The sequence below is a fragment of the Alexandromys fortis genome, unplaced genomic scaffold, assembly GCF_014885135.2.
Source record: "Alexandromys fortis isolate MF-2015 unplaced genomic scaffold, M_Fortis_MF-2015_v1.1 scaffold_51, whole genome shotgun sequence".
NCBI classification, from domain to species: Eukaryota; Metazoa; Chordata; class Mammalia; order Rodentia; family Cricetidae; genus Alexandromys; species Alexandromys fortis.
In genome coordinates, this window is record NW_026067925.1 from 1,109,803 (window position 1) to 1,135,626 (window position 25,824).

Sequence of the window (25,824 nt, forward strand, 5' to 3'; positions counted from 1 at the left end):
AGGTCACCTTGAATACCCCTCAAATGAATAACTTTGCCCAACATAAAGCAGGAAGCAGTTTGGAGAAGAACTATGCCCATATTCCCAAATATTGTTTATAAATGTTCCTTTACATTTTAAAGGGGAATATGATAGAGAGATTTGCATTGGTATGGATCTTGATCTATTGATATAAATTTAAGGTCAATTTTGTTATATATATATATATATATATATATATAATCTGCTCTTGATTAAGATATTGTGTTTGTGCAGCTCATCTAAAAATGTAATGTATAATTAAGAAATATAGGTTAATAGATAATCATCTCTAATAGTCAAGCTTATAGTCATGTTAGTTACATTTTCTAGATGTTCAGAGATATATTTCAGATGGATAGGCATTCTTTAAACCTTTCAAAGACTACAGAATACGACATTTAAAATGTTTTAAGAACTTAGGACTTTTCATGACAGTGAGACACATGTGCTCCTGGAAGCACCAAATTACTTTAAGAGGAATATGAACATCGAAGAGGCTCCTTATGGAGTTGGTTAGTCATTTGGACAAGAAACTACTCTTGCCTGGACTGCTTGATATTATGCTGTATGAACTGGACATTTAGGACCCACAGAAAAATGACTGCTGAACTTGCCTAAAGGTGAGATGGTCCTTCAGGGTTCCTGCTACATGAAAGAATCTGCCAGACATTCTGTAGGAAATAGAAGAAATCAATTGATGGACTTTACCATTACAAGGCAGAACAGATCTTCAAATTTCCTACTTTGTGGAAAAGTCTGCTGGATACTATGGGCCTATAGGCTGAAGATGGATGCTCCAACAATATAGGAGAACTTTGGGTGACTGTTCAGGCAGTGAGATGTCTCTGTCGATTCTAGAGCTTTTTGAAATTGTTTACAATACCCTTCCTGTTTACTTAGGTAATATTATATCCTTCAGGAGTCTTTGATGGAGTTGAAGAATATATAAGGAAAACTATAAGTTTTCCTTAGTTATGATAAAAGATAAAGTAGATATAAATATTCTAACTGTAATTTTTGCTTGATACCTGTTCTATGTAATTTTACTATGTTAAAGTTAAAGCCTTACTTTTTATTTAAACATAAAAAAGGAGGTGATGTGGGATTCCCTCTGTATGCTTTGAATACCATTGATTAATAAGGAAACTGCTTTGAGCCTATTGCAGAGCAGGACAGAGCAGATCTAGGCAGGGAAAACTAAACTGAATGCTTGGGGAAAGGAGGCAGAGTCAGGAGGAGAAGCCATGTAGCCCTGCCGGAGACAGATGCCAGAACTTTACCTGTAAACCTCGTGGCAATATACAGATTGATGGAGATGGGTTAATTTAAGATATGAGTTAGCCACAAATATGCTTTAAGCTATTAGTCAAACAGTATTGCAAATAATATGGTTTCTATGTGATTATTTCGGGGCTGAACAGCTGGGAACAGACAAGCAGCCTTCTATAACAGGCAGAGAGGTTGGGGAAGAGACAGAGACAAGCAGAGAAGCAGAAACAGAGGAACAGATGGGAGGAAAAATGAGGGGAGGTGGGCAAGGCTCACCTTTTAAAAGGGAGCATAGCAAATGTACACAGAAGATGCTCTTAGTGGCTGCAGCTAAGGGCGTGTCCTGTCAGGACCTCAAGGGCAGATCAGTACAGATGCCTGACTACTGGCATATTGTTCTTCCAGAGTTCCTGGGTTCAGTTCTGATCACCCAGGCAAGGTGGTTGAGGACTCCAGCTCCAGGGGAGCCAGTGTTTTGTTTTGGCCTTCATGAGCACCTGCACTCACATGAAAATCCATATGTAGCTGTATATAAACACAGCTGGAAATGCTCCATTGTCGAGTGCTGGATTAGTATGTACAGGATCCTGGATTTAGTTCCTAGCACTACATATGGTAGCACACAACTTTCTCAAAAACTTGATAAATGTAGAAATTTTGTTCAATTAGTTATTGGGTATTGAACCCAGGTTTGCTCATGATAGACAAGCCTTCTACTACTGAGTTATCTATATCCACAGGAAAAAGATGTACAAAGTATTTAACAGTTTCTTTGTGTTGTTTCTTGAGACAGGTCTTGAACTGTATTGCCAAGAATAACCTTAAACTTTTTGTTTTATTTTTGTCTTTTCTCAACACAGGGTTTCTCTGGCTGTTCTGGAGCTAGACTGGAACTCAGAGATTCACCTGCCTCTGCCTCCCTAGTGCTGGAATCAAAGGCCTGTATCACCACTGCTCTGCAACCTTGAACTTTTTTTATTTATTTGTATTTTATGTGTGAGTGCTCTGCATGCCAGAAGAGGGCATCAGATCCTGTTATAGATGGTGTGAGCCACCGCGTGGTTGCTGGGAATTGAACTCAAGACCTCTGGAAGAGCAGCCAGTGCTCTTAACCCCTGAGCTATCTCTCCAGACCCAACCTTGAACTTTTAATCTTCCAGCTTCCACTTCCTGGGTGCTGGAATTACTCATTTTTTATTTAATCCATATTAAATCTATTTTTTCCTTTAATCATGTAGTTCACACACCAATATTTAGAACTATGCTGTCAGGCCAGTGAAATGGCCTAGAAAGTAAGGGCACTTGAGGTCAAGCCCCACAACCTGAGTTTAATCCCAGAAATCCACACAGTGGAAGGAGAGAACTAGATCCTCCAAGTTGTCCTATAATCTCTATACAAGCATCATAGTGTGTATGCCCACCTACATACACACTCAAGCAAAATAAATATTTTTAAATTGTGTTTTAAAAACAACTATATTATGACAAGTTTATCTTGTGTACCTTTTTTCCTGACCACTCAGTTTCTATCATCTTTCCCCAAACAGGTAACTAGTTTCCAGTTGGTTGCCAATTGGTTTATATTTATAAGCAGATATACGTTTGTTTCCCCACTTCCCTGTTATACATGACAGAAACTTAATATTCTTTGTTATTTTTTTGTTCATTTGACATGTTTTAAAGTTTTTTCATATACATGTATTTCATTTTTCTCATTGCATATTTTATTATAAGTTATGAAAGTCTCTCAAAGTATCTGGGTTATTTGCAACCATTTGCAATTGTTAACATTGCTGCAACAAATAAACTTTAACACACATTATATGGGTGGAGGAAGTGCTCCTGAGACTGCACTACAAGAGGAACAAACTAAGACTGCTTTCTCAAAAATTTCTATACTATGGAAATGTTTTCTCAAGTTTTAAACATCCTTCCTGCAAGTACAGGCAACACTCAGGCATGGTGGTTCACACCTGTAACTCAAATTCTTGGAAGGAAAAAAAAATCTTGGAAGGCTAAGGCAGAACAATTGTCTCAAGTTCAAGGCTAGCCTTGCCTAAAGAGTGACACCCTGTCTCAAAAATTTGACATCTTGGGGTTACAGAGATGGCTTAGCAGTTAAGAACAAATATTGCTCTTGCAGAGGACTCAAGTTCAGTTCCCAGCACCCACATCTGGTGGCTCGTAACTACCTATAACTCTAGCTCCAGAGGGATTTGCCACCTCTTGTCCCTGAGAGAAAGTGCACTCACATACACACACCCAAATGCAGATATGCACGCACACACAAATGTATTTAAAAATATATTGTAAGTCTTGACAGGCAGATCTTTGTGAGTTTTAGGCTAGACAAAGTTAGACCCTGTTTTTAAAAAAATAAATAAATAAAATAAAAGGTCTTATTTTTAAAATAAATATTTATTATGTATACAGTGTCCTGCCTACCTATATGCCAGAAAAGGGCACCAGACCTCATTATAGATGGTTGTGAGCCACCATATGGTTGCTGGGAATTGAATTCAGGACCTCTGGGACAGCAGCCAGTTTCTTAACCTCTAAGCCATCTCTACAGCCCTATTTATTATTTTTTGTTTTGTTTTTCAAGACAGAGTTTTTCTGTATAACAGTTCAGACTGTCCTGGAACTCACTTTCTGGACCAGGCTGGCCTCAAACTCACTGAGATCCGCCTGCCTCTGCCTCCCAGGTGCTGGGACTAAAGGCATGTGCCACCACCACCCGGCAAAAGGCCTTTTTTTTTTAAACCTAAAATAATTTTATCAAAATCTCTTTCTCAATAAAAAAGTAATCCCAACTGTAACCTCCAAGTAATCTAAGCAGCTCCTATTTTTAGGAAAATAATATTTTCTTAGAGATTCACCTGCCTCTGCAAAAGGTCTTTTTTCAAAAAATAATCTTACAAATGAAATTACAAAATTGTACTCAAACATTCTAAAATGAGTTTTGTGAACAAAGTTGACAATCTTTGCTTCTTGTCACTTGTGTAACTGAGGAAATAAGAATGGATATATATGAAATAACTGTAAGTCAAAAATCTGAACTTAATCAATAATCAGGGAAGAGCCATTAACTCCTCCAATAAGACTGATATGAAAAGAATGCTATGAGCAGAAAAGGGCACGGTAGTGCATATCTGTATTCCTAGTACTTGGCGTGTAGGCAACAGGATGAGGAGTTCTAGGCAAGCCTGGGCTAAAGGAGCCCCGTCAAGCAAGCAAGAAAGGGAAAGGGGTTCTATAAAATACCGTTTTGTCAGTATTCATTATATATTAGGAAGTCAGAAAGAGTAGTTGTGGTAAATCAGCGTTGAGTTAGGAGGCTAGGAACATCAATAGAACAGAAAGCGGACGCCTTTAGTCCCAGCACTCTGAAGGCAGAAGCAGGCAATCTCTGTGAGTTCCATGCCACTCTGGTCTACAGAGTGAGTTCCAGCACAGCCAGCGCTACACAGAGAAACCCCGTCTTGCTAAAACAAAACAAATGCACACACAAAAGAAAAAGACTACAGAGAAAGAATTGTTTGTTTCTGAGTCTGTTTTAATTCTATTAATTACCACCTATGTTTCTAATTCTACCTCAAGTTAACCCTTACAGGCAGGACCAAGTGATTTATTTGCATATTTCATTGTTCTCAGAATAAGATTGTATACATCAGTAGATGCTCGCTACGTGCTAAAACTAGATTTGCTAATGCGTTTGTTTATCTATTTTGTGTTTGTATAAGAGCACACGTGGAGGTCTCCTACCATGCAGGCTCTGGGGGTGAAACCAAGATTGCCTCAATTTAGCAATTCTCTCTCAGCCTAAAAAAAATGCGCATTACTAGATGTATAGCTCCAGATTTAGCCGAGCTTTGTGGTGTGAATAGGAAAACAAAACCTCTCCAGACTAAAAGTTCCGTGGGAAAGGGAAAGTAAGCAAACAAGGAAAGCAAATAAATCCTCTCACTTCTTCAGCCCCCCCCCCCCCATCTCGACTCCCACATCAAGCTGGGCCTGGTGGGTCCAGCATTTGGGAAATAGAGACCGGAGGAGCCCGATTTCTAGAACAGCCTGCTCAAGTTCTAGGCCAAGTTCAACTGCTGTGGCTGTGTAGCTCCAGGGGTGGAGTGATAGTTTAATTTAATAGGAATAAGGGCCTAGGCAGATTTCCAGAACAAAAACAAAAACAAACCCACGGTTTCCTGTCCCTTTAAAAATGGCGGTCCTGCACAGTAGAACGATTTCATTGGCTGCACAAGTCTTGGGGGCGGAGTTAGGGGCGGGACAGGTGGTGGCTTTAGTGGTTCCACCTCCTACGGCAAGTCGGAGGCAGCAAGATGGCGGCCGCTGAGGAAGGTTGCGATGTTGGGGTCGAAGCGGACCGGGAACTGGAGGAGCTTCTGGAAAGTAAGAGCCCATGATGGGAAAGGCCAGAGCGGTCGGGGACGAGGACCCATTGGGGGTTAAATGAACTTGAGATTTCGGGGAGGAGCGGGAGAATCTCTCCAATGGTTGGCGGGGGAGGTGGTCTGACTTCGACCCGGGCCCTCCTCATTAGCAGGAGCTAGGTGTCACCTTGGCCACCGATCAGTCCAGACCGCAAATCTCCCTGCGGAGGAGAAAACTAACTGTAATGAGATGTTTCACGGCCCACCCCCGCCCCAAACTTCTCTTGCTGGTTTTGAGGCAGGATCTCACCCTGTAGCACAGCCTGGCCTTGAACTCCCGAGCCTCCCTGCCGGTGCCTCTGGGAGTGCTGCAAAGGGCGGGAGCCTCCAGGACCGGCTTTAGTAAATTACTGAAATCTCCTCTCCTGTAAGCAGCAGCACTGACAGAATAACCTTTAACTCCAAGAGTCTTTATGTCCACGATCGTATCAAAGTATCTTTCCTAACTCCTTTTACCTCACAGTCTTTCCTAAGATTTTACCAGGCCCTTAGTTCTTTCGTGTCAGCAGTTCAAGGAAACCTAAAGTTATTGTTGGCTTGAGAGACTGTCTCATGTAGTCGAAGCTAGCCCTCAGACTCAAGGATGGTTTTGAACTTGTGATTTTCTGGCCCACTACCAAAAGGGCACCACCATGCCTGACATCCTTTTTCATCCCTTGGAGAAACTGAGAGTACGCCAGTCCCGGGGGGAAAACACTTCATCTTTCTGAAATGATGGTGGATGTTTCTCGCTTACTTGCTCTTGCCCTCCACTCTGGTTTCTTGCTCAGAATGAGGCCAATGCCCTTTCACTGGGTCCTGGCAAGCTTTTCAGGGCAGAGGTGAACCTTTTATCTGTTGCTCAGTCACAGCGAGGTAGGCCGGCATAAAATGAGCAGATCTGGGGAGGCGTGCCAAGTGACTCGATTGGCCAAGGGTTGCTGCACATCAGGCCAAGGGAACCTGTAGGCGCCTGCTGAGGGAGAACTAAATTGGAACAGAATTTAAGAATTTGCTGCCCTCCTATAGAATGTGTGGAGTTTGTGGTAGTAGTAGGGCCCGTGCAATGCTGAATGGGCTATCCCGTGCTTTCTTATGAGAGGTTCTTGCCTTTCAGGCCTCAGAGTCCAAAGAAATAAGTCTCTCTCTCCCCACTCTTCATGTTAGATAACTGGGTGGGACTTTTAGGGAATTTTATAGTATGCATATAGAGATTTCTCTTCATGGCTTATTTAACCCTTCCCTCCTAGTTCTGAGATGAACACGGTTTCTATGTAAAAGTTTTTTGTTTTCCCAGTTGGTCACAGTAAGTTAGGTGATTCCCAAGGGTGGTAGGAAACCTGTTGATCCGTGGACCAGGCAGGGGAGACACCAAGAAAAGAGAATGAGTTCAGGAAAGCTGGCATTTTATATGATTGTTTTCCTGAGAATTGGCACGGAATACACAGCTGTCTAGCCTTACCCATCCCCAACATACCCATCATGTCTCTTGTTTCCAAAGGTGCTCTTGATGATTTCGATAAAGCCAAACCCTCCCCAGCACCCCCTCCTACCACCTCGGCCCCTGATGCATCAGGGCCCCAGAAGAAATCGCCAGGAGACACGGCCAAAGTATAAGTTCCACCCCCTAAGGGAGGGGGGTGTGGGCATGGAGCTCAGAGCAGGGGTGGGACAGGCCCCTGTGGGCCAGAAGGGGGTGGGAGGATACCTTTGCCTCACACTGCTGAGTGTTCCTCCAGGCCTCAGTTCTTGTGAAACAAGGACCTGGGGTTATATTGAGGTATAGCAAGGAAGTAACTTGAGAAAAGAGCAGTTTTAAGTGGTTGGATTTGTATGCTACCTCATACTGTTCCTTCAGGGGCCAGCTTCTTTGCCTGAGGCCCCCTAAGAAGAGACAGGTAGAATGTTCAGTAGAGGTGTTTGTCGGGGAGGTGTTTTGTTTTCCAAAACCGCAACCTGAGCTCCTAGAGGAGGCTAGACTCAGGGTGGTGCTGCAAGAGGTGAGTTTGGTCCATTTCTTCCCTGCAGGATGCACTCTTCGCCTCCCAAGAGAAATTTTTCCAGGAACTGTTCGACAGTGAGCTGGCTTCCCAAGCAACTGCAGAGTTTGAGAAGGCAATGAAGGAGCTGGCAGAAGAAGAGCCCCACCTGGTGGAGCAGTTCCAAAAGCTCTCAGAGGCAGCTGGGAGAGTGGGTGAGGAAACCCCAAACAAAAAATACTGGACAGACCACTTTATTGCTGAGAATACAGGATTGTGAAATTACTGACAGTCACAATGTCACAGCCATGGAGTGTGGGACAAGGCAGGAGAAAGAGGTGTGGGCATCTTGCTTATTGAAAGAAATGGTTAAGATATTTTGGAAAGTAATAATAAAAAAAAAAAGATTATTTCAGCCAGGTATAATAGTGTATTCCTTTAACCATTGAGAGGCAGAGGCAGGTGGATCTCTGACTTCCAGGCCAGCCTCCTCTACCTAGTAAGTTCCAGAACAGCTAGAACTACATAATGAGACCTTGTCTCAAAAGTAAATAAATACATAAGATTATCCCAAACCAACTGTTTTAAAGGCCAGGGTTGCGAGTGTTACTGTGGAGAGCTGTTAACACATTATATAGATTTATGGCATGACCATGAAGGTGACCAAAGACTAGTTAAGATTTTGAAGCGGTAGTAGTTTGACAATAAATGTTTTCTATCTAGACTAGTAAGTAGGCCAGTCTAGACAGGTTGACAGTTAACATCCTAGGTAATCCTGGTTCTTTTCGTCTCTCCTAGGCAGTGATGCAAACTCTCAACAAGAATTTACTTCTTGCCTAAAGGAGACATTAAGTGGGCTAGCCAAAAATGCCACTGACCTTCAGGTACTTCCACTCCCAGGTGCTCCTGGGCAGTCTCGCAAAGAGATGCTCTAGGGGATCTCCCCGACTCTGACCCTGCCTTAATTGTTGTTGCAGGCACATCTAGATAGTTTTTTCCACCCAAATGAAAGTGCAGTGTAAACTGTTCACCTCTCCTTGGTCTTGTCTAGAACTCAGGCATGTCTGAAGAGGAGCTCACCAAAGCCATGGAAGGACTGGGCATGGATGAAGGGGATGGGGAGGGGAACATCTTCCCCATCATGCAGAGTATCATGCAGAACCTGCTGTCTAAGGATGTGCTGTACCCATCCCTGAAGGAGATTACGGAAAAGGTTTGTGAATTTCCACTTCTGCCTCTTCTCCTGTTTTCATTATCTCAACTTGTGTGAGCAACTACTTTGCTCAGACTGTGGATAATAAAAGTGTAATTTGAGTATACAAGTACTTTGTTCAAACTTTGTTGGAGGTAGAAGAAGTTATTGAGAATAAAGGTACATAGGTGATCTATCTGATTGTTCATCCATGCTGGGGCAAATTCTTCAGCTTTAGTTTTCTGTAAATTAGTTCAAGACTGTGAGTCTAACCGGTCTGCTCCTTCTTGTATCTCTAACTTTATTAGTTTGTGCTGGTACTGTGAGCAGTTTGAGAGTAGTTGAAGTGATGGTCCCTCTTAAAAAGCTTATCATTTCACTAGAGAAATGAGGTAGAGAAATAGAAGCTCTGTAGCATTACAGGACAGCATGTGCCTGAGTGGGAAGTGGGTAACATAGCCTAAGTCCAACTTGAAGAGTATTTTTTACATTCTTTTAAAAATATTTACTTTTATTTAGGGGTTTGTGTGTGGTTGTGCACACATGTGCATACATGAGTTCACGTGCCTGTGGAGGCCATAGGCATCAGACCACCCTCCAACTAGAGTTACAGCTGGCAATGAGCCACCTAACATGAGTGCTGGCTATTGGACTTGAATTGGGGTCCTTTGCAAGAGCAGTATGTTTTCTTAACCACTGAGCCATCTTCCCAGCCCCGGTTTTTGTATTTTTAAGTTTAAAAACAACAGGACTGGAGAGAGATTCAACAGTTAAGAGCACTGACTTCCACCAGGTGATGGTGGTGCACACTTTAATCCCAGCACTTAGAAGGCAGAGGCAGACAGATCTCAGTGAATTTGAGGCTAGCCTGGTCTACAAAGTGAGTTCCAGGACAGCCAGGACTGTTAACACAAAGAAACCCTGCCTCGAAAAACCAAATCCCTTCCCCGCCACCCAAAAAAAAAAAAAGAACACTGACTGCTCTTCCAACGGACGTAGGTTCAATTCCCAGAACCCACATGGCAGCTCAGAATGGACTGTGGCTCCAGTTCCAGGGGGTTTGATGTCCTCTTCCAGTTTCCGAGAGCACCAGGCACACATGGTGCACAGCCATACAAGCAGGCAGAACATTCATATAAAAAACAAATAGAATTTAAGACTGCTGGTGATGGTGCATGCCTAATCCCAGCACTCGGAAGGCAGAGGCAGGCGGATCTGTGTGAGTTCGGGACCAGTCTGGTCTATAAGAGCTAGTTTCCAGGACAGAGAAACCCTGCCAGCAGAGGGGGGCTTGTTTCTGTGTGTTCGTGTGGTTTTATTTGTTGTTTGTTTGTTTGTTTGCTTTTCGAGACATGGTTTCTCTGTGTGACAGCCCTGGCTGTTCTAGAACTCACTCTGTAGACCAGGCTGGCCTCTAACTCACAGAGATATGCCTGCCTCTGCCTCCCATATGCTGGGATTAGAGGCGTATGCCAGCCACCCTTGCCCCCCACCAAAACCCCAGCTAGATAGGGCTTGTTAAAGAGTACTTGCTGGTCTTGCAGAGGTCCCAGTTTGGCTCTAACATGGTAGCTCATAACCATCTGTAACTGTAGTTCTAGAAGATCTGACACCCCTTTCTCTGACCTTCAAGTGCGGCAGGTATGCACATGGTACAAATACATACAGGTAATATACTACTAATACATAAAAAGTAAAAATAAATAAATCTAAAAAACAACAGAGAACAATGTTCAATAGAGACCACATGTGATCCATGTTCTAGCTAGCTGCAACTGTCAAGTTTACATAGCCCAGAGTCATTTGAGGGGGTCTAGTTGGGGGATTGCCCAGATTAGATTGGACTGTGACCATGTGTATGAGGAATTGCCTTGATTGATGGTTGGTGTGGAAGGGCATAGCTCACTGTGGGTGGTACCATCTCTAGGCAGATGGTACCTAGACTATATGAGAAAACTAAAAAATCAAAGAAGAAAGTAAGCCAGTAGGCAGTATTCCTCCATGGTCTCTGCTTGAGTTCCTGCCTTCAGTGATGGACTGTTACCCGGAAGTATCAGATGAAATAAAATAAACCCTTTCCTCCCCAAATTGTTTTTGTTGTTTTGTCACAGGAATGAAACTAGAACAATCATCAGAGCCTAAATAAAATGATTACTATCTTGCTTTTCACAGAGTTTACTAATCTGCAGTTACCATAATTACTAGTATATCCAGGTGGAGTCACCGTACTTTGTCTTTTCCACAGTGAACTTGCTTACTTAGCTTTCTTTCCTTTTTGTCCTCTTCTCTTCACATTCTAAGCCCCTTCTCTCCTTGTTCACTTAATTCTTTTCCACCCATTCCCTCTCTTTCCTTAGTATCCGGAATGGTTGCAGAGTCACCAGGAATCTATTCCTCCAGAGCAGTTTGAAAAGTATCAGGAGCAGCACAGGGTCATGGGCAAAATATGTGAGCAGTTTGAGGCAGAGACACCCACGGACAGCGAGGCTACTCACAGGGCTCGTTTTGAGACGGTGCTAGATCTTATGCAGCAGGTAAGACCTTTCACTGCCTTCCTGGTGCTGTCCACTTTGCTGTTGAATGGAAGAGATGTCTGGAAAGGGTGCTATACAACTAAACCTGTGTGCAGGGAGCATTAAAAAAATCTATATACCATGGTCAGAAGAAATCAGATCATGACGGGTGGTGGTGGCACATGCCTTCAATCCCAGCACTTAGGAGGCAGAGGCAGGTGGATCTCTGTGATTTCGAGGCCAGCTTGGTCTACTAGTGCTAGGACAGCCAGGGCTGTTACACAGAGAAACCCTGTCTCAAAAAAAGAAATCCAGATCACAAATCAGATTCCTTTTGTTACTTTTTTGTGTTTTTTTTCCCTGTGGTATTTATTTATTATCTCATATTTTTAATTTTCTAGTTACAGGACTTAGGCCATCCTCCAAAAGAGCTGGCTGGGGAGATGGTGAGTATGCCTTTCACAATTTAACCCAGTTTGCAGACTCCAGTAACACCCAGTTAATCTACATAAGGTGGTAACTGTGGCTGCTAGGGACGGACCTTCAGAAGCTCTGACCTGAAATATGAGTGCTTTTCTCAGTTGCTTCATCTCTTCTCCAGCCTCCTGGCCTCAACTTTGACCTGGATACCCTCAATCTGTCGGGCCCACCAGGTGCCAATGGCGAACAGTGTCTGGTCATGTGAAACACAGCTCGCTTTCTTCCTTGAGTCCCAGCCATGGGGAACATCTGGAGTCAGCAGAACCATTGGGAACTGAGGCAGAAGTGTCGTCTCTGGGAGCTGGCTGCCCCACACTACATCCCATTCAAGACTGTGCCATACCAGCTGAGGGTCTGTTCTGTAGGCATTTCTGTGAGCCTTACTCCATCGTGAATTCTGCTGTTAAAATAGGCCAATTAATTGCCAGGTGAAGGAAGGCATCCTTTTCGGGGCATTTCACTCCTTCCCGGTCCCAGAAATAATGTTATATATGGCTGTACTCATGTTCCCCTTTATTCCCAGGGACTTCGTGCCTTGTTTCTACTTCCTGTCTTGGATCTGGGGAGCAGGAGCTGAGTCCTAAGACTTTGTGTTTCTATTAGGCGGAGCCTCTGGGATGGGGAGAAATGTAGCCTGCCCTGGGGCTGTAGCTTTGGCAGCACATCTCCTTGCCTTCATTTTGAACTCTCTGAAGGGAAAGGACTTTTGCACTTACCTGTGGTCAGGATGGAAGTGAAGCCCTAGGTTTTTTCTGTCCCTAGGTGCTGTGCCCTTAGTTCCCCTTTCCTCCTGAGAACTCAAGTTGCTACCCTGGTTCTTTCTACAGCTCTCTGATTTGGGTGAACCGAGCTCTTGACCTTCCTTTGCTGCCTGGCTGTCCTCTTACCTCCTCTCTTTAGATTTTTATTTATTCCAGCCCCTCTGAACCAATGTTGTGATTAATGAAGGCCAATCTTGTTTCCTTTCATCTATTGCCTGTACCGTTCTCACTAGACCCTTCCCTTCCCTGGCCAACACATAATTGTAGTGTCAGATCTGGTAAATGAATGGCCATTCTACCCAGATACATTCTGGTTTACTTGATGATATCAGATTCCCTAGATTCCTTGGTTCAGGAAGGTGTTTGGGAAAGGGATGTAGCCTGAGTCTCTTTTCCTGCAAGCCCCAGGGGACAGTATCTAATAAATATTCTGAGTGCATGTGTGGGTTATTTTTCATCCAGGTCTGTTTCTAATCTTCCTGAGCTTCAAAGCTGCAGAGTGTGAAGTGTTAGGAGATAGTTCTATATAATATCATAATACATGCTAGGCTGTACCATGACCCTGCCCTCCAGCTCAGACTGCCCTTCCTTTGGTAGAAGGATACTGTCTTCATCTTCTTGGTAGTTCAGTCTTAACTTCTTACATTATAGTTGATGTTAATGATATATTGTTAACATGTTTTCTAAATTATCTAGCGTTAAGTGACCTAAGTAGGTCTAAGGACCATGGTTGCCATATATTTTATGGATATTCCTTTTAGCTGTCCTGGTTCACTTGGAAAATAACTTTTAAAATATATGTTTTTATTAATTCTTTGGGAATTTTATACATGTATGAAATGTATTTTGATCATATCCACTCCCGTGGAAAATAACTTTTGCAAGAACAAATTTACATTTATCATTTGAGTCACTTTGACACATCCTCCCTGACCCCTGGGTTAAAGTCACTCTTAAAGATCCCACATCCCACACATTCTGTGGAAGGAAACATGCTTGCAAATAGCCTGTGGGAACTAATCAGCGTTTAAATATTTAAACTGTCCTCAAAGTTCACAAGAGCTTCTCTTCCAAAATTCTGTGTGTTTGGGTAACAAATTTCTGAATGGATAGATGGATTCATGAAACAATCAAGTTTTTACAAGGTGTATGATAATGTCTTTTTCCTATGACCCTAGGACATGCTTTCATGTCCCAAAGACTAGAACTAGGCTGTTGGGAAGCTTGGGGAGTTTGGAGAAAATGGCCCACATTAAAAAAAAAAAAATTAAAACATCTGACATAAAAACCTCTTAAGGTTTATTGTTAATCTGTTTGTGTGTATGTGTGTGTTGGGCCTCTGATCCCCTGCACTGGAGTTATGAGTAGTTGCGAGCCACCAGATGTGGGTGCTGGGAACTGAACTCCCGCTTTCTGAAAGAGCAAATAGCTCTTAACCACTGTCCTACATTAAGTAGACATGGCAGGTAAGACAAAAACGTACAAAAAGGATTCAGGAAGTGGACATGCAGTGTTTGCTGTTGAACTGAAAAATTCACTGTGTTCCTTTGGAAAGCAAATGCAGCACTTACCTGTTAAAGCAAAATGGAAGCTTTTCTACAGGGAAACAGCTTGAGTGGAGATTGCTAATAGAGCCCAGGTGATCTATGAGCAGGACAGATAGGTAACCAAGAAATAGAAATAAGACCTTCAAAATCGAGGTCAAAGAAGAATGGTAAGTTTTGCTCAGCATCTGAGTTACAAACTGTCAAGATCCATTTAGTTACCAACACACTCAGGAAAGAACATCCAAAGAAGTTGGAATAGCCGGGCGATGGTGGTGCACGCCTTTAATTCCAGCACTCAGGAGGCAGAGGCAGGCGAATCTCGTGAGTTCGAGCTAGTTCCAGGACAGGCTCCAAAGCCACAGAGAAACCCTGTCTCGAAAAAAAACAACAACAACAAAAAAGTCGGAATACATTGCTAATAGGGCTTTTCTAGAGGAACAGAACCCATGGAATGAATATATTACAAATTACAAAGAGAATTTATTAGATGGCTTTCCACACATGGATTAAGTAGTCTAGCCATGGTTGTTAATCTGAAGGACAGGCTGAGAACTAACGTGTTCAGTTAAGGAGTCTAGATGCCTCAGTAGTCCCAGTCTGGTGAAGACCTACTTAGAAGGTGTCTAGAGAGCAGAAACATTGAGACACAAAAGGAGCTGGGTTCTAATAGCAGCAACATTAACAGGACAGGCATATTTAAAAGAATCAAGGCAGAGGGCTGGAGAGATGGCTCAGTGGTTAAAAGTACTGACCGGCTTTCCAGAGGTTCTCAGTTAAATTCCCAGCAACCACATGGTGGCAAACAACCATCTATAAGCCCTCTTCTGGCATGCAAGCATACGTACAGATAGAACACTGTATATATAATAAATAAATAAAAATTAAAAAAAAATAAGGCAGGAGTCGGGTGGTGGTGGCATGGGCCTTTAATTCCGTCACTCGGTAGAGGCAGAGGCGGGTAGATCTCTGGGAGTTCAAGGCCAGCCAAAGCTACAGAAACCAGTCTCGAAAAACAAAAATAATCAAGTCAGAGCCAGGCAGTGGTGGCACATGCCTCTAATCCCAGCATTCAGGAGGCAGAGTCAGGCAGATCTGAAGTGGAATTCCCCTCTGTATGCTGTGAATATGTTTTATTACCGTTGGTTAATAAAGAAGCTGCTTTGGGTCTATGGCAGGGCAGGATATAGCCAGGCAGGAAATCTGAACAGAGATATATAGAGAGTAGGGAGAGTCAGGGAGATGCCCCAGAACCTTACTGGTAAACCATGACCCTCATGATAAAATACAGATTAATAGAAATGGGTTAATTAAGATGTAAGAGTTAGTAAGAAGCCTAACGTATTGGCCAAGCAGTGTTGTAAATAATATAGTTTCTGTGTTATTATTTGTGTTCAGGTGGCTGGGAAATGAACAAGCAGTCACTGCCTACACAGATCTCTGAGTCTGAGGCCAGCCTAGTCTACAGAGAATTCTAAGACAGCCAGGGCTAAACAGAAACCCTGTCTCAAAAACACAGAAAACATGAAGGCAGTCAGGCAGGCAAATAATACTTTCAGCTGAAAGGTGCTTCCTATTGGGGGAGGGCCTTCCCCTCTCAATCCTTCACAGAAATGTCCTCACAGACCTGCCCACGTGTCCTTTGGCTGATTCCACATCCAATAAATGAACATCAAGATAAAGCCATCAGCGTCATCGGGAGGTAACTCAATGGTTAAGAGTACTTATTGGTCTTTCAGAAGACTTCAGTTTGGGTTCCAGTGTCCACATGGTGGCTTACAGCTGTCTGTAAATCCAATTTCAGGGCATCTGATGCCCTTTTCTGACTTATGTGGGCATTGCATGTATGCAGTCCACTCACACAGGCATGACACTCAGCACACACAAATTAAAAATCACATCACACAGATTACAGGTCTTTGTAGGCATTCATGGCCATAGATTCAAAGCACCACAGCAGTGTCTCTTCAAACTTTCCTCATTTAGGAAACTATGGGATACATAAGTGGGATGCCAGACCAAATCTGCCTTACAGTGGATCTACAGATTCTATCTTCTGGTAATTTCCGCAATATCCAAATGTGTGTCTCTGTATGACCTGCCAGTGAAGATGCCCAGCATTTGGCAGAAAGACCAAGTAGAAACTCCTGCGACTGCATCCTCACCTTTGTCAGGATAAAAATAATGTTATATTGTGAAGGAAATGGCAAGGATTAGTTCACCCTTAAAGGGTTCATTAGATCCTCATTTACTTTAATCTTTCTGGCTTTTGCAGAAACGGACTGGTGGGTTACAGTGGACAGCTTGCAAGCTAACCAAGTAGTGGTCCTCAAAGCAGGTTATGTGACAATTATATAGGGGTCAGCAGATTACAGCCTATACGTCAAATGTGGTCAGTTTCCCAACAAAAAACTATTTCGTGTGTGTGTGTGTGTGTGTGTGTGTGTGTGTGTTTGATGGGGTGAAGCCATGAACATGTGGAAGTTAGAGGACAACTTTGTGGAATCAGTTCTCTCCTTCCACCTTTATTAGCCAGTGTCTACCCACTGATGTGAGCCATCACAGGCCAGTTGCTTTCGGGTTTTGTAAAGGTTTATTGACGTTCTTGATCATTTATGTACTGTCTTTTAATGCTTTTGTGCTACCTTGGCCATGTAGAGTAATGACAGTATGGCTTGCAAAGCCTAAAATACTTAGTAACTGAAGTTCATAAACCCCAAGTTGGGAATGTATGCTCTCTCAGTTCCCATCAGAAAGTATCAGAAGTAGTTTGTATTTGCAAGGGACCAGTAACAGTCATTCACAGTCCTAAGCCTTGGACATGTCCATTCTCACTCTTTTTTTTTTCTTGTGCTTTGGGGGTCTTTTGAGTGGAGGGAGGGATAGAAAGTGGGTAAGCAGGTGGAGAGGATCTGGGAGGAGTTGGGGGAAGGGAAAACATGACCAAAGTTTATTTTTAAAATGTTAAAAAATACCTTGGGGTTAGTGAAATATAGCTTTCCAAAAACAGATCCTGAGAATTCCGATATAATCAATGGAGTTTTCACTTACTGTATTCATGATATGATGGCATTATTGGGAGGTGGTAAAAGGTGGGAGTGGATGGGGCTCTAGCTGGAGGAAGTAGTCACTACCTGCCCTTGAGGCTATAGACCTGGTTGGCTTCTTCCTATATTATCCCATTTCTCTGTTTCCTGTCTGCCAAGGACAAGAACGACCTTCACCCCATCTCCTGCTGTAATGTTCTGCCCAAGCACATGGAGCCAGGCAACCATGGGCTGAATCTTCTGAAATCATAAGCCAAAATAAATCATTTCTTCCTTTGAAAAACTCTTAACAGATCCCCCATTTAATCAGCTCATTATTGTCACACAAACCAAGTCATCAGATTGGGTGGACACAAATGTGGTCCATCTTAATAGGTTGATGCAAAAGGAGCTGTGTTTTTGATTATGAATTTTAAATCATTGTAACGAGGCTCAAACACATTAACCAAAATAGGAACCATTACAATCTTTCCCAATGAGAAGTAAGGTTGTTTATTTCTGTTGCATAAAACTCCATGCTGCCGGGCGGTGGTGGCGCACACCTTTAATCCCAGTTCTCAGGAGGCAGAGGCAGGCAGATCTCTGTAAGTTCGAGGCCAGCCTGGTCTATAAGAGCTAGTTCCAGAACAGGCTCTAAAGCTACAGAGAAACTCTGTCTCGAAAAAAAAAAAAAAACCACAAAAACCAAAAAACTCCATGCTTTGAGATCTCAGAAAAAGGCATTGCTCTTTTTCAGTTAAGTTAACTCACACATCCTTGCTTTTTTCCTCTTATCTCACATCCGTGTTCAATCTATTAGCAAGTTCACCTCCTTGCCCCTTTGAGAGTGCATCCTCAGCATGGCCACTTGTACCACTTGGACTGCAATACTCGTCCTGCAGGTCTTTTGTCATAACCTTCCTAACGAGTCTGTCAGCTTCTGTTCTGCCTCCCTGAAGGCAGTTACAGAAGTCAGCTAGGGTGAGCTTCAGTTAGAAATCAATCATGCCACTTTTATTAAAAATTTTAATTTATTTATTAATTTATTAATTTATATCCTTCTCTTGTACTACCTGGTTTCCTATGTAAGCATACTTAACCTTTGGACTGGAACACTTTTCTCCAAGTGTGTATGGCTCAATTTCTCACTTCAGGTTCTTATTCTGAGCACACCTCAGCAAAGGGGCCTTCTCTGAACTCCCAGGATAAGAGAGCACACCCATCCTAGTAACCTGGAAACCTGCTTTTTTCCTTGTTTAACTTCACATCAATCTTCAAACTTTACATTATTGTGTATGTATCTCTCCTCCCTCCTCACTAAAAGGTTATGTAAACAAAAGAGTCTTGGTTTATTTTATTCACTGCTCTGTGCCAAGATCACAGCCTCTCGTGTAATAGGGATATAAGAAGTAGTTGCTGACTAATGAAAGAATGCAGTAGGGTGATAAGACCTTCACTGCTTGGCTCACTAGACTTCCTATAGGTGTTACAAAGATGAAAAAGGGGTAATTCCTGTCTTCAGCAACTTATATTCTAATAATACAATTAGTTTTAAAATATGTAATTGGAGACTAGAGAGGTGACCTAGTGATTAAGGGCATTGGCTTCTCTTCAGACAACCCCATTTGAATTCCAGCATCCACATAGCAGTTCACAATCAGTTGTAGCTCCAGTTCCTGGGGATCTGATGCCCTCTTCTGGCTTCCACAGGCACTGCACTCACACAAGTGGTGCCCAGAGCTACAGGCAAAGCGCCCATCCACACATTAAATTTAACCTATAACTATAGGTTAAGTGTTATAAAGTAAAATAGGTTATGAGAAAGTAATGCAGCCTGGGTACACTAGTGTACATCTGTTCTCCTGTTATGGAGGCTGAGGCCGAAGATCACTTGAGCCCAAGAGCTGGAGACCTGCCTTTCTTTTTTGTTTTCAGACAGGATCCTAGAAGCCTAAGGATGGCCTTAAACTACTGATCCTCCTGCCTCCACCTCTCAAGTGCTGGGATTACATATATGGGCCACCACACCCAACCTGTGAAGCCTCTTCTCTTAAAATAAAAGCAGAGCCAGGTGTGGCGGTGCCTTTAACCTCAGAACTCAGGTGGCAGAAGGTGGCAGCCAGAACTACACAGTGAGACCCTGTCAGTAAATAAATAAATAAATAAAAGCAGAATGGGGATAGAGGTGGATGGATAGTGAAGTGTTATTCCCAATAGTCAAGAGCTGCCTCTCTTTGAAAGTACCAGTTGTATAGAGACCTAACTTAAGAGGAAAGATGCTTTCTAATAAACTTTATAGCTGAATATTTCAAGGTAAAACACCAAGCTGGAGCTGACACATACTGTGAGTTTTGTGATAGCAATAAAGGTAATGAAGCTAAAACAGATCCAGGCAGCCAGGGAAGAGATAAAATCAAAAATAAGACAGAACCAATGATGTAAAGCCTGTGATAATTTTGATTTAAAAAATTTTAAAAGATTTATTATGTATAGTGTTCTGTCTGCATACCTGCCTGCAGGCAGAAGAGGGCGCCAGACCTCTTGTTAGGAATTGAACTCAGGACCTCTGGAAGAACAGCCAGTACTCTTAACCACTGAGCCATGTCTCCGCCCTCCCTTTTAAAAAGAGTTATTTATTATGTATATATAAAAATATTTTTTTCGCCGGGCGATGGTGGCGCATGCCTTTAATCCCAGCACTCGGGAGGCAGAGGCAGGCGAATCTCTGTGAGTTCGAGACCAGCCTGGTCTACAAGAGCTAGTTCCAGGACAGGCTCCAAAGCTATAGAGAAACCCTGTCTCGAAAAAAATATATATTTTTTTTTCAAGATTTTCAATGTGTAGCCCTGGCTGTTCTGGAATTCGATCTATAGACCAGGCTGGTCTTGAACTCACAGAGAACCACCTGCCTCTGCTTCTCCAGTGCTAGGATTCAAGGGGTACACCACTCCTGCACTTGTGTCTATATACCACGTTTGTGCAAATGCTTACAGAGCCGGAAGAGGGCATCACCTCCTGCAACTGGATTTTGTTAGCCACCTTGTTGGGTGTTGGAACTTGAACCTGAATCTTCTGGAAGAGCAGTTAGTTAGTGCTCCTAACTGCTGAGCCATCTCTCCACTTCAGATAATTCTGATTTTTAGTATGGGATGGGAAAAGCTTTGGATGTTTTGGGGTAGGGAACTATGACATGACTTATATTTTAAAAGATACTCTGACTGTCTTATGTGTGAGGGCATCAGGGCACTAATGGAAACAGACAAACTACTGTACTGGTTGCTTTCCTAATGGACAGAGCGTGGGATCTGTGAAACTTAAGGGTTTATTTCAGCTCATACTTTGAGGGGAAGTTCATCATGATGGGGAAGGCAACAAGTAGGAATGAGGTTCACAGTCCAGAAACAGAGAGATGAGCACTGGTGCTCAGTTCACCTCCTCCTTTTTATTCAGTTAAACCCCCAGCCCATGGAGTGGCGCTGTCCCTGCTTAGGCTGGGTCTTCCCACCTTGGTTCTCCTCCTAACCTAGGGAATCCCTCACAGGTGTGCTAGAGGCGTATCTCCTAACTAATTATGGATCTTGTCAAGTTAACAGTATTAATCACACGTCTAACACAGCAGGTAGTTAAGCAAGAGGCAGTTTGGACTAGAATATGGCTGGGAACATAGTTCAGTTGGTAGAGTGCTTGCCCTGGTATGCATGAAGCCCTGTTATATTCCCACTGCTGGATAAAATCAGACATGGTGGTGCATGCCCAGCCCTCAGGAGATGGAGACAGTAGTTATATAAATTTAAAGCTATTCTAGGATACTTAAGTACCTGTCTCAAAAACAAAGATCTCAAGTGGGGGAAGGAGGGAGGGAATGGTATTGATATGGGTCAGTGTTCAGGAGTCTGAACCTAGCACCTTGACCTTCCGTTTAAAAGAAAAAGGACAAAGTTGTAATTTACTTGGTAGAGTACTTTTTCAACATGTCCAAAGCCCGGCACATACATACACATTACACATATTTACTCGTATTTAACAGGAAATACAAAGGAGCCTGAGAGGCAAGGAAGAGATGATAAAGGGAGGGAATGGAAGAGAAGATAAAAGGGAACAGATCTGGCCGGATGGTGGTGGCACACGCTGTAAGTTCGAGACCAGCCTGGTTTACAAAGCGAGTTCTAGGACAGCCAGGGCTGTTACACAAAGAAACCCTGTCTTGATAAGCAAACGAAAAGGAGTGAAATAGACACTTGTTGTGAAAGCTAAGGGTAACTAATTGAAGGTATCCAACAAGGAGAAAGAAGGTTATTGGGGAAGGGGACCAATAAGAACCAAGTATGACACAAATGTATGAGGAGCCGGGCGGTGGTGGCACGCGCTTTTAATCCCAGCACTCGGGAGGCAAGAGGTAAGCAGATCTCTGTGAGTTCAAGGCCAGCCTGGTCTACAAGAGCTAGTTCCAGGACAGGCTCCAAAGTTACAGAGAAACCCTGTCTGGAAAAACGAAAATAAATAAATAAATAGATAAATAAATGAAAAAAGAAAAAGAATACCACAAGGAAATTTACTATTTTATTTTTGTGTATATGTTGTGTTTGTTAGGGATGGGGGAAGGACTCATTCTAGCCCAGAATTTACTACTGATTGACCTCCTGCTTGAGCCTCCTAAGTGCTAGCTGTGCACCACTATGCCCAGCTTGAAACCTGGCTCACATTTCTTGTTTAAAGAAAAACAGAACAAACAAACATCTGCTTTGAGAGTCAATACTGTGTTTAAACCGGGAGGTGGTGGCGCACTTGGGAGGCAGAGGCAGGCGGATCTCTTGAGTTTGAGGTCAGCCTGGTCGACAGTGCGAGTTCCAGGACAGCAGAAAAACTGTCTGGAACCCACCCCCCCCCACACCCCCCACCCCCCAAAAAAAAGATTTAAAAAAAATGTGTCAAGAGTTAGAACCTCAGGACTGGAGGACGCCTAGTGACTTGCCTGCCAGTCCCTTGGAAAGTGAGGTGCATTTTCCGTTACAACGCTATGGAGCCCTAAATCACATGTGTTTTGAATACTAGGAGCCAAGCCACCACTCTGAAACCACAAAAACAACTTGACTCCTCCGCAGCGCGCACGCGCCCCTCGCGGCTTCGGTTGGCCGTAAGCCCCGCCCCTTGCGCGGCCACCGGGAGGGTTGGGAGGCGGGGGCTCGCGCGACCGTTCTCGCTCAGGCTCCTCCAGCACAGCGTCGCAAACGCGGCCGGAAAGTGTGACGGCGCAGGCGCAAGCGCAGAGACCCGAGGCGGCGGTGGTGGCTGCCGCTGGCCAGTGTAAGATGGCGGCGTTGTTGGTGGCGGCAGTGGACGGGGCGGCTGGGCCTGGAACAGTCGGAGCATCCGCTGGCAGAAGGATGACCCAAGACGGGAAGCGGGCCGCCGAGCCTCGCCGACTCCCGTGCTTGTAACTGTCCCAGCCGAACGCCCGCCCTCCCCTTGACCTACCCGGTCCGTGTCTCGTTCCGGCTCGGCCTGTTCCCCCCCCTCTCCCTGACCGCTTCCCCGCAGGATGGGCCCTATCCCTTTCCTAAGCTCCCAGGGTTTAGGTCTTCCTCCCCTCACCCGGGTCAGTGCTGGGAGGACTGCTTGTCCTTTGCCCAGGTCAGTCCCGGGTTGCCCCCTAGAGCTAACCCCCATAGTTCACGGGGACTTTTCGTTCGTCCGGTGACCCATCTGTGTGTTCTCATTTCTCTCTTTATAATGTGAGGACCCGATTCTGTCTGCGTCTCCCTGTCACTTTAGGGCCACCGCGCAGTGTGCCCCCCTCCCCCATCCCAAGTTCTCAGGCCCAGCACCTTGTACGGAAGGCCGAGGTCCAAGAAACTGGCAGTTTATACTTGAGGTCTGGTCTTGGATGCTTTGTGATATGATTATCTTAGGCTACGTCCCCCTGTCCCGAAATCTTTTAGGACACCTTAGAACGGCCCCAGTTGGTCCTTATTAGTTGGAAAGCATCTGCTGGCTTGAATTTCTGACTCATGATTGTTGGTAGAGTCTGTAAACAAACCGGCACTAGCGCTATCACGTTCTCGCCGGGCTCTCCCCCTCCTCCCTCCACTCTGTAGCTTGTGGATGAGAGGTGGTTTGGTGTAGAGTTGAAAAGATGCAGGTTTTCCTGATAAATGACTTCTTAGTGTTGGTGGAACTGGGAGATAACTTGCCTGATGTGTAAGTCTCGTGTTAATTCTTTGTATTTAAGTTCCATGTATGGGTTTTGTTCAGTAGTCAGAACTGAATTAAGTAAGTTATTCTGGTTTTAAATAGTTCTGTGGCCGACTAGAAAATAGTAAAGTGTGGTTATAAATATTTTGACTACTGTTCAGAAGAAGAGACACCTTTGCCATGTAAACTTTAACTTTTCTCAGTTATTCAGTGAACCTCCAGAAGAGTTTTCTCAGGAGCCAGCCTTACCCCGGTGACAAAAGGAGGAAAGGTGAGTGGGAGTGGAAGACATTCAATTCCTCAATCCAGGACAGACTCTTACTTGATGCTCAAGTGCAGATCGCTAAACTCTTAACAAATTTACCATGGTTTCCAAAAGTTTGGCTATTGTAACTTTGTTCCAGCTTTGGTTAAATTACTTAATTGGCTGTTTTTGACCTGCTACCCTAAACTATTGCTGTGTGACTACAAATGATTTGAGTTAAGCCTAGAGTGAGCACTCTGCCTCTGTGGTGTTTGTTTTGGTTTTAATTCATTTGCACTGTGTTTTGTCTTTGTGTGGATCATGTCTTATACTATTTAAAAATTGAGAATGGGCTTGCCCAGAATTCTGTTTAGTTTTTTTTTTGGGGGGGGGAGGGTGCTGGTTTTTTGAGACAGAGTTTCTTTGTGTAACTGTCTTGGCTGTCCTGGAACTTGGCTTTGTATATCATTCTGGCTTGAAACTCACAGAGATTCGCCTGCCTCTGCCTCCTGAGTGCTGGGATTAAAGGCAGTTAGCTTTTTGTCAATTCAAATCTCTTCTCCCAGACCCAAAAGTTATCATCCATGTCATAGGAGTCTCCATTTAGTTGGTGTCCAAGTCCAGATAGTCTCAGAGGTCCAACTTTTCAAAACACAGTGGTTAATTTTTGGTTAAAAGTATCTCCTTTTGTAGCTAGCTTACAGAATTTTTGATTAGTAGAAACAGCATCCTGTGCTTTCATCAAAGTGGGCCAAGCCACAGAAGGAGTCGGAACACAGTTGTAAAAGTAGTTTCTGTCAGGCTTTTAGATTTCTGGTAGTACAGAGTAGAACTGTTTTTGAGACTCATAAGACTTACTAGAAAAGCTAAGTGGTCTGACCACTTCTTAGTATCCTTATGATTTATAGTATGAAAAATTTGAGAGTGACTCTGCTAAGTTTTATTCCACATGATGCCCAAGCCAGAAAATGTTTATTATGAAATAAAATAAAAATTTTAATGATGATGAATATATGTAAGTAAGATCTAAGAATATGCTGGGCAGTGGTGTCGTATGCTTTTAATCCCAGCACTTGTGAGGCAGAGGCAGGCAGATCTCTGTGAGTTCGAGGCCAGCCTGGTCTACAAGAGCTAGTTCCAGGACAAGGCTCCAAAGCTATAGAGAAACCTTGTCTCGAACCCCCCCCCCCCAAAAAAAAGTAAGAGTTAAGAATAAAAGTACAGCTTTTAAAATTTAGTTTTATGTGTACGGGTGTTTTACCTGCATGGTTATCTGCACTACTTTCATGACTCATACAGGAGGAGATCAGAAGAGGGTGTCAGATACCCTGAAACTGTAGGTATAGATAAATGGTGAGCTGCCATGGGTGCTGTGAATCAAATCTGGGTCCTCTCCAAGAACAGCAAGTGCTCTTAACCACTGAACCATTTCTCCAGCCCATTTATTTGATTTTTGAGGTAGGGACTCACTATCCTGGGCTGGCCTGAAATTGGCTATGTAGATCAGGCTCATCTTGCAAACTGTAAGCCTTCTCTAGTTTCCTAAGTGCTTGTGTACAGATGTGGGGCCCAGTGCCCAGGAAGTTACATGTGTTTGTTTTGTTTTAGCACTCATCTTTCTAATTTCTTCCAGTTTTTTTGTTTTGTTTGTTTGTTATAAAAGAATTGGGGCCTAGGCTGGTGGTGGTAGTGCACACCTTTAATCCCAGCACTTGAAAGCAGAGGTAGGCAGATTTCTGTGAGTTTGAGGCCAGCCTGGTCTGTAAAGTGAGTTCCATGACAGCCAGAACTACATAGTGAGACCCTGTCTCAGAAAAACAAAAACTGGGCCTATGTCTCATGTATACTAAGTAAACTCTGTTACTGAGTCACAGCCTCAGATTCATTTTTAAGAATTATGTGTCTGTCTGTGTGGGAATTTATGCATTTGAGGGCAGTGCCTATGGAGGCTAGAACAGAAGAAAGTACCATTTTGGAGCTGGAGTTACAACCTGTTGTGAACTGTTGTGTGGTTTTCAGAAATTGAACTCAGGTCCTCTGCAAGACCAGTAAGCACTTTAATTGCTGAGCCAACTCCAGTTCCCTCAAATTTAGTTTTAATTGTTCATATCAGATGTTTGCTTTGTAAATGCTCATGTGAGGTATCTTTTAAACCTGATTTCTGAGTATAAGACTA

At 43.5% G+C, this 25,824-nt stretch overlaps 2 protein-coding genes across 8 annotated transcripts in view; both read left to right on the plus strand.

The window, feature by feature from the left end:
* The first annotated feature begins 5,561 nt into the window (after nt 1-5,561).
* Pex19 (peroxisomal biogenesis factor 19) lies at nt 5,562-13,081 on the plus strand. Of its 2 annotated transcripts, XM_050142959.1 has the most exons (8): nt 5,562-5,697; nt 7,219-7,328; nt 7,746-7,911; nt 8,495-8,580; nt 8,748-8,909; nt 11,246-11,422; nt 11,803-11,847; nt 12,003-13,081. In XM_050142959.1, the coding sequence occupies exons 1-8, from the start codon at nt 5,628-5,630 to the stop codon at nt 12,084-12,086; spliced, it is 900 nt and encodes a 299-aa protein (XP_049998916.1). In that variant the 5' UTR covers nt 5,562-5,627; the 3' UTR covers nt 12,087-13,081. The 2 variants fall into 2 exon arrangements, with proteins under 2 accessions (XP_049998916.1, XP_049998917.1); XM_050142960.1 differs by lacking the exon at nt 7,219-7,328 and having other exon boundaries at nt 5,594-5,697.
* Nucleotides 13,082-22,392: 9,311 nt separating this feature from the next.
* The window catches only part of Dcaf8 (DDB1 and CUL4 associated factor 8), a 39,996-nt gene continuing 36,564 nt past the window's right edge, over nt 22,393-25,824 (plus strand). For 2 of the 6 annotated variants that reach the window (XM_050142817.1, XM_050142819.1), the window contains exons 1-2: nt 22,393-22,516; nt 23,608-23,675. The gene's annotated coding sequence lies outside the window, so the exon portion shown is untranslated. The other 4 variants (XM_050142815.1, XM_050142818.1, XM_050142821.1 and 1 more) reach the window with 3 other exon arrangements.

Coding starts and splice junctions, on each gene's coding strand:
- Pex19 (XM_050142959.1), top strand. CDS start 5,628: ATGGCGGCCGCTGAGGAAGGTTGCGATGTTGGGGTCGAAGCGGACCGG. Junction 5,698..7,218: donor ACTGGAGGAGCTTCTGGAAA/GTAAGAGCCCAT, acceptor TTGTTTCCAAAG/GTGCTCTTGATGATTTCGAT. Junction 11,848..12,002: donor AAGAGCTGGCTGGGGAGATG/GTGAGTATGCCT, acceptor TCTCTTCTCCAG/CCTCCTGGCCTCAACTTTGA.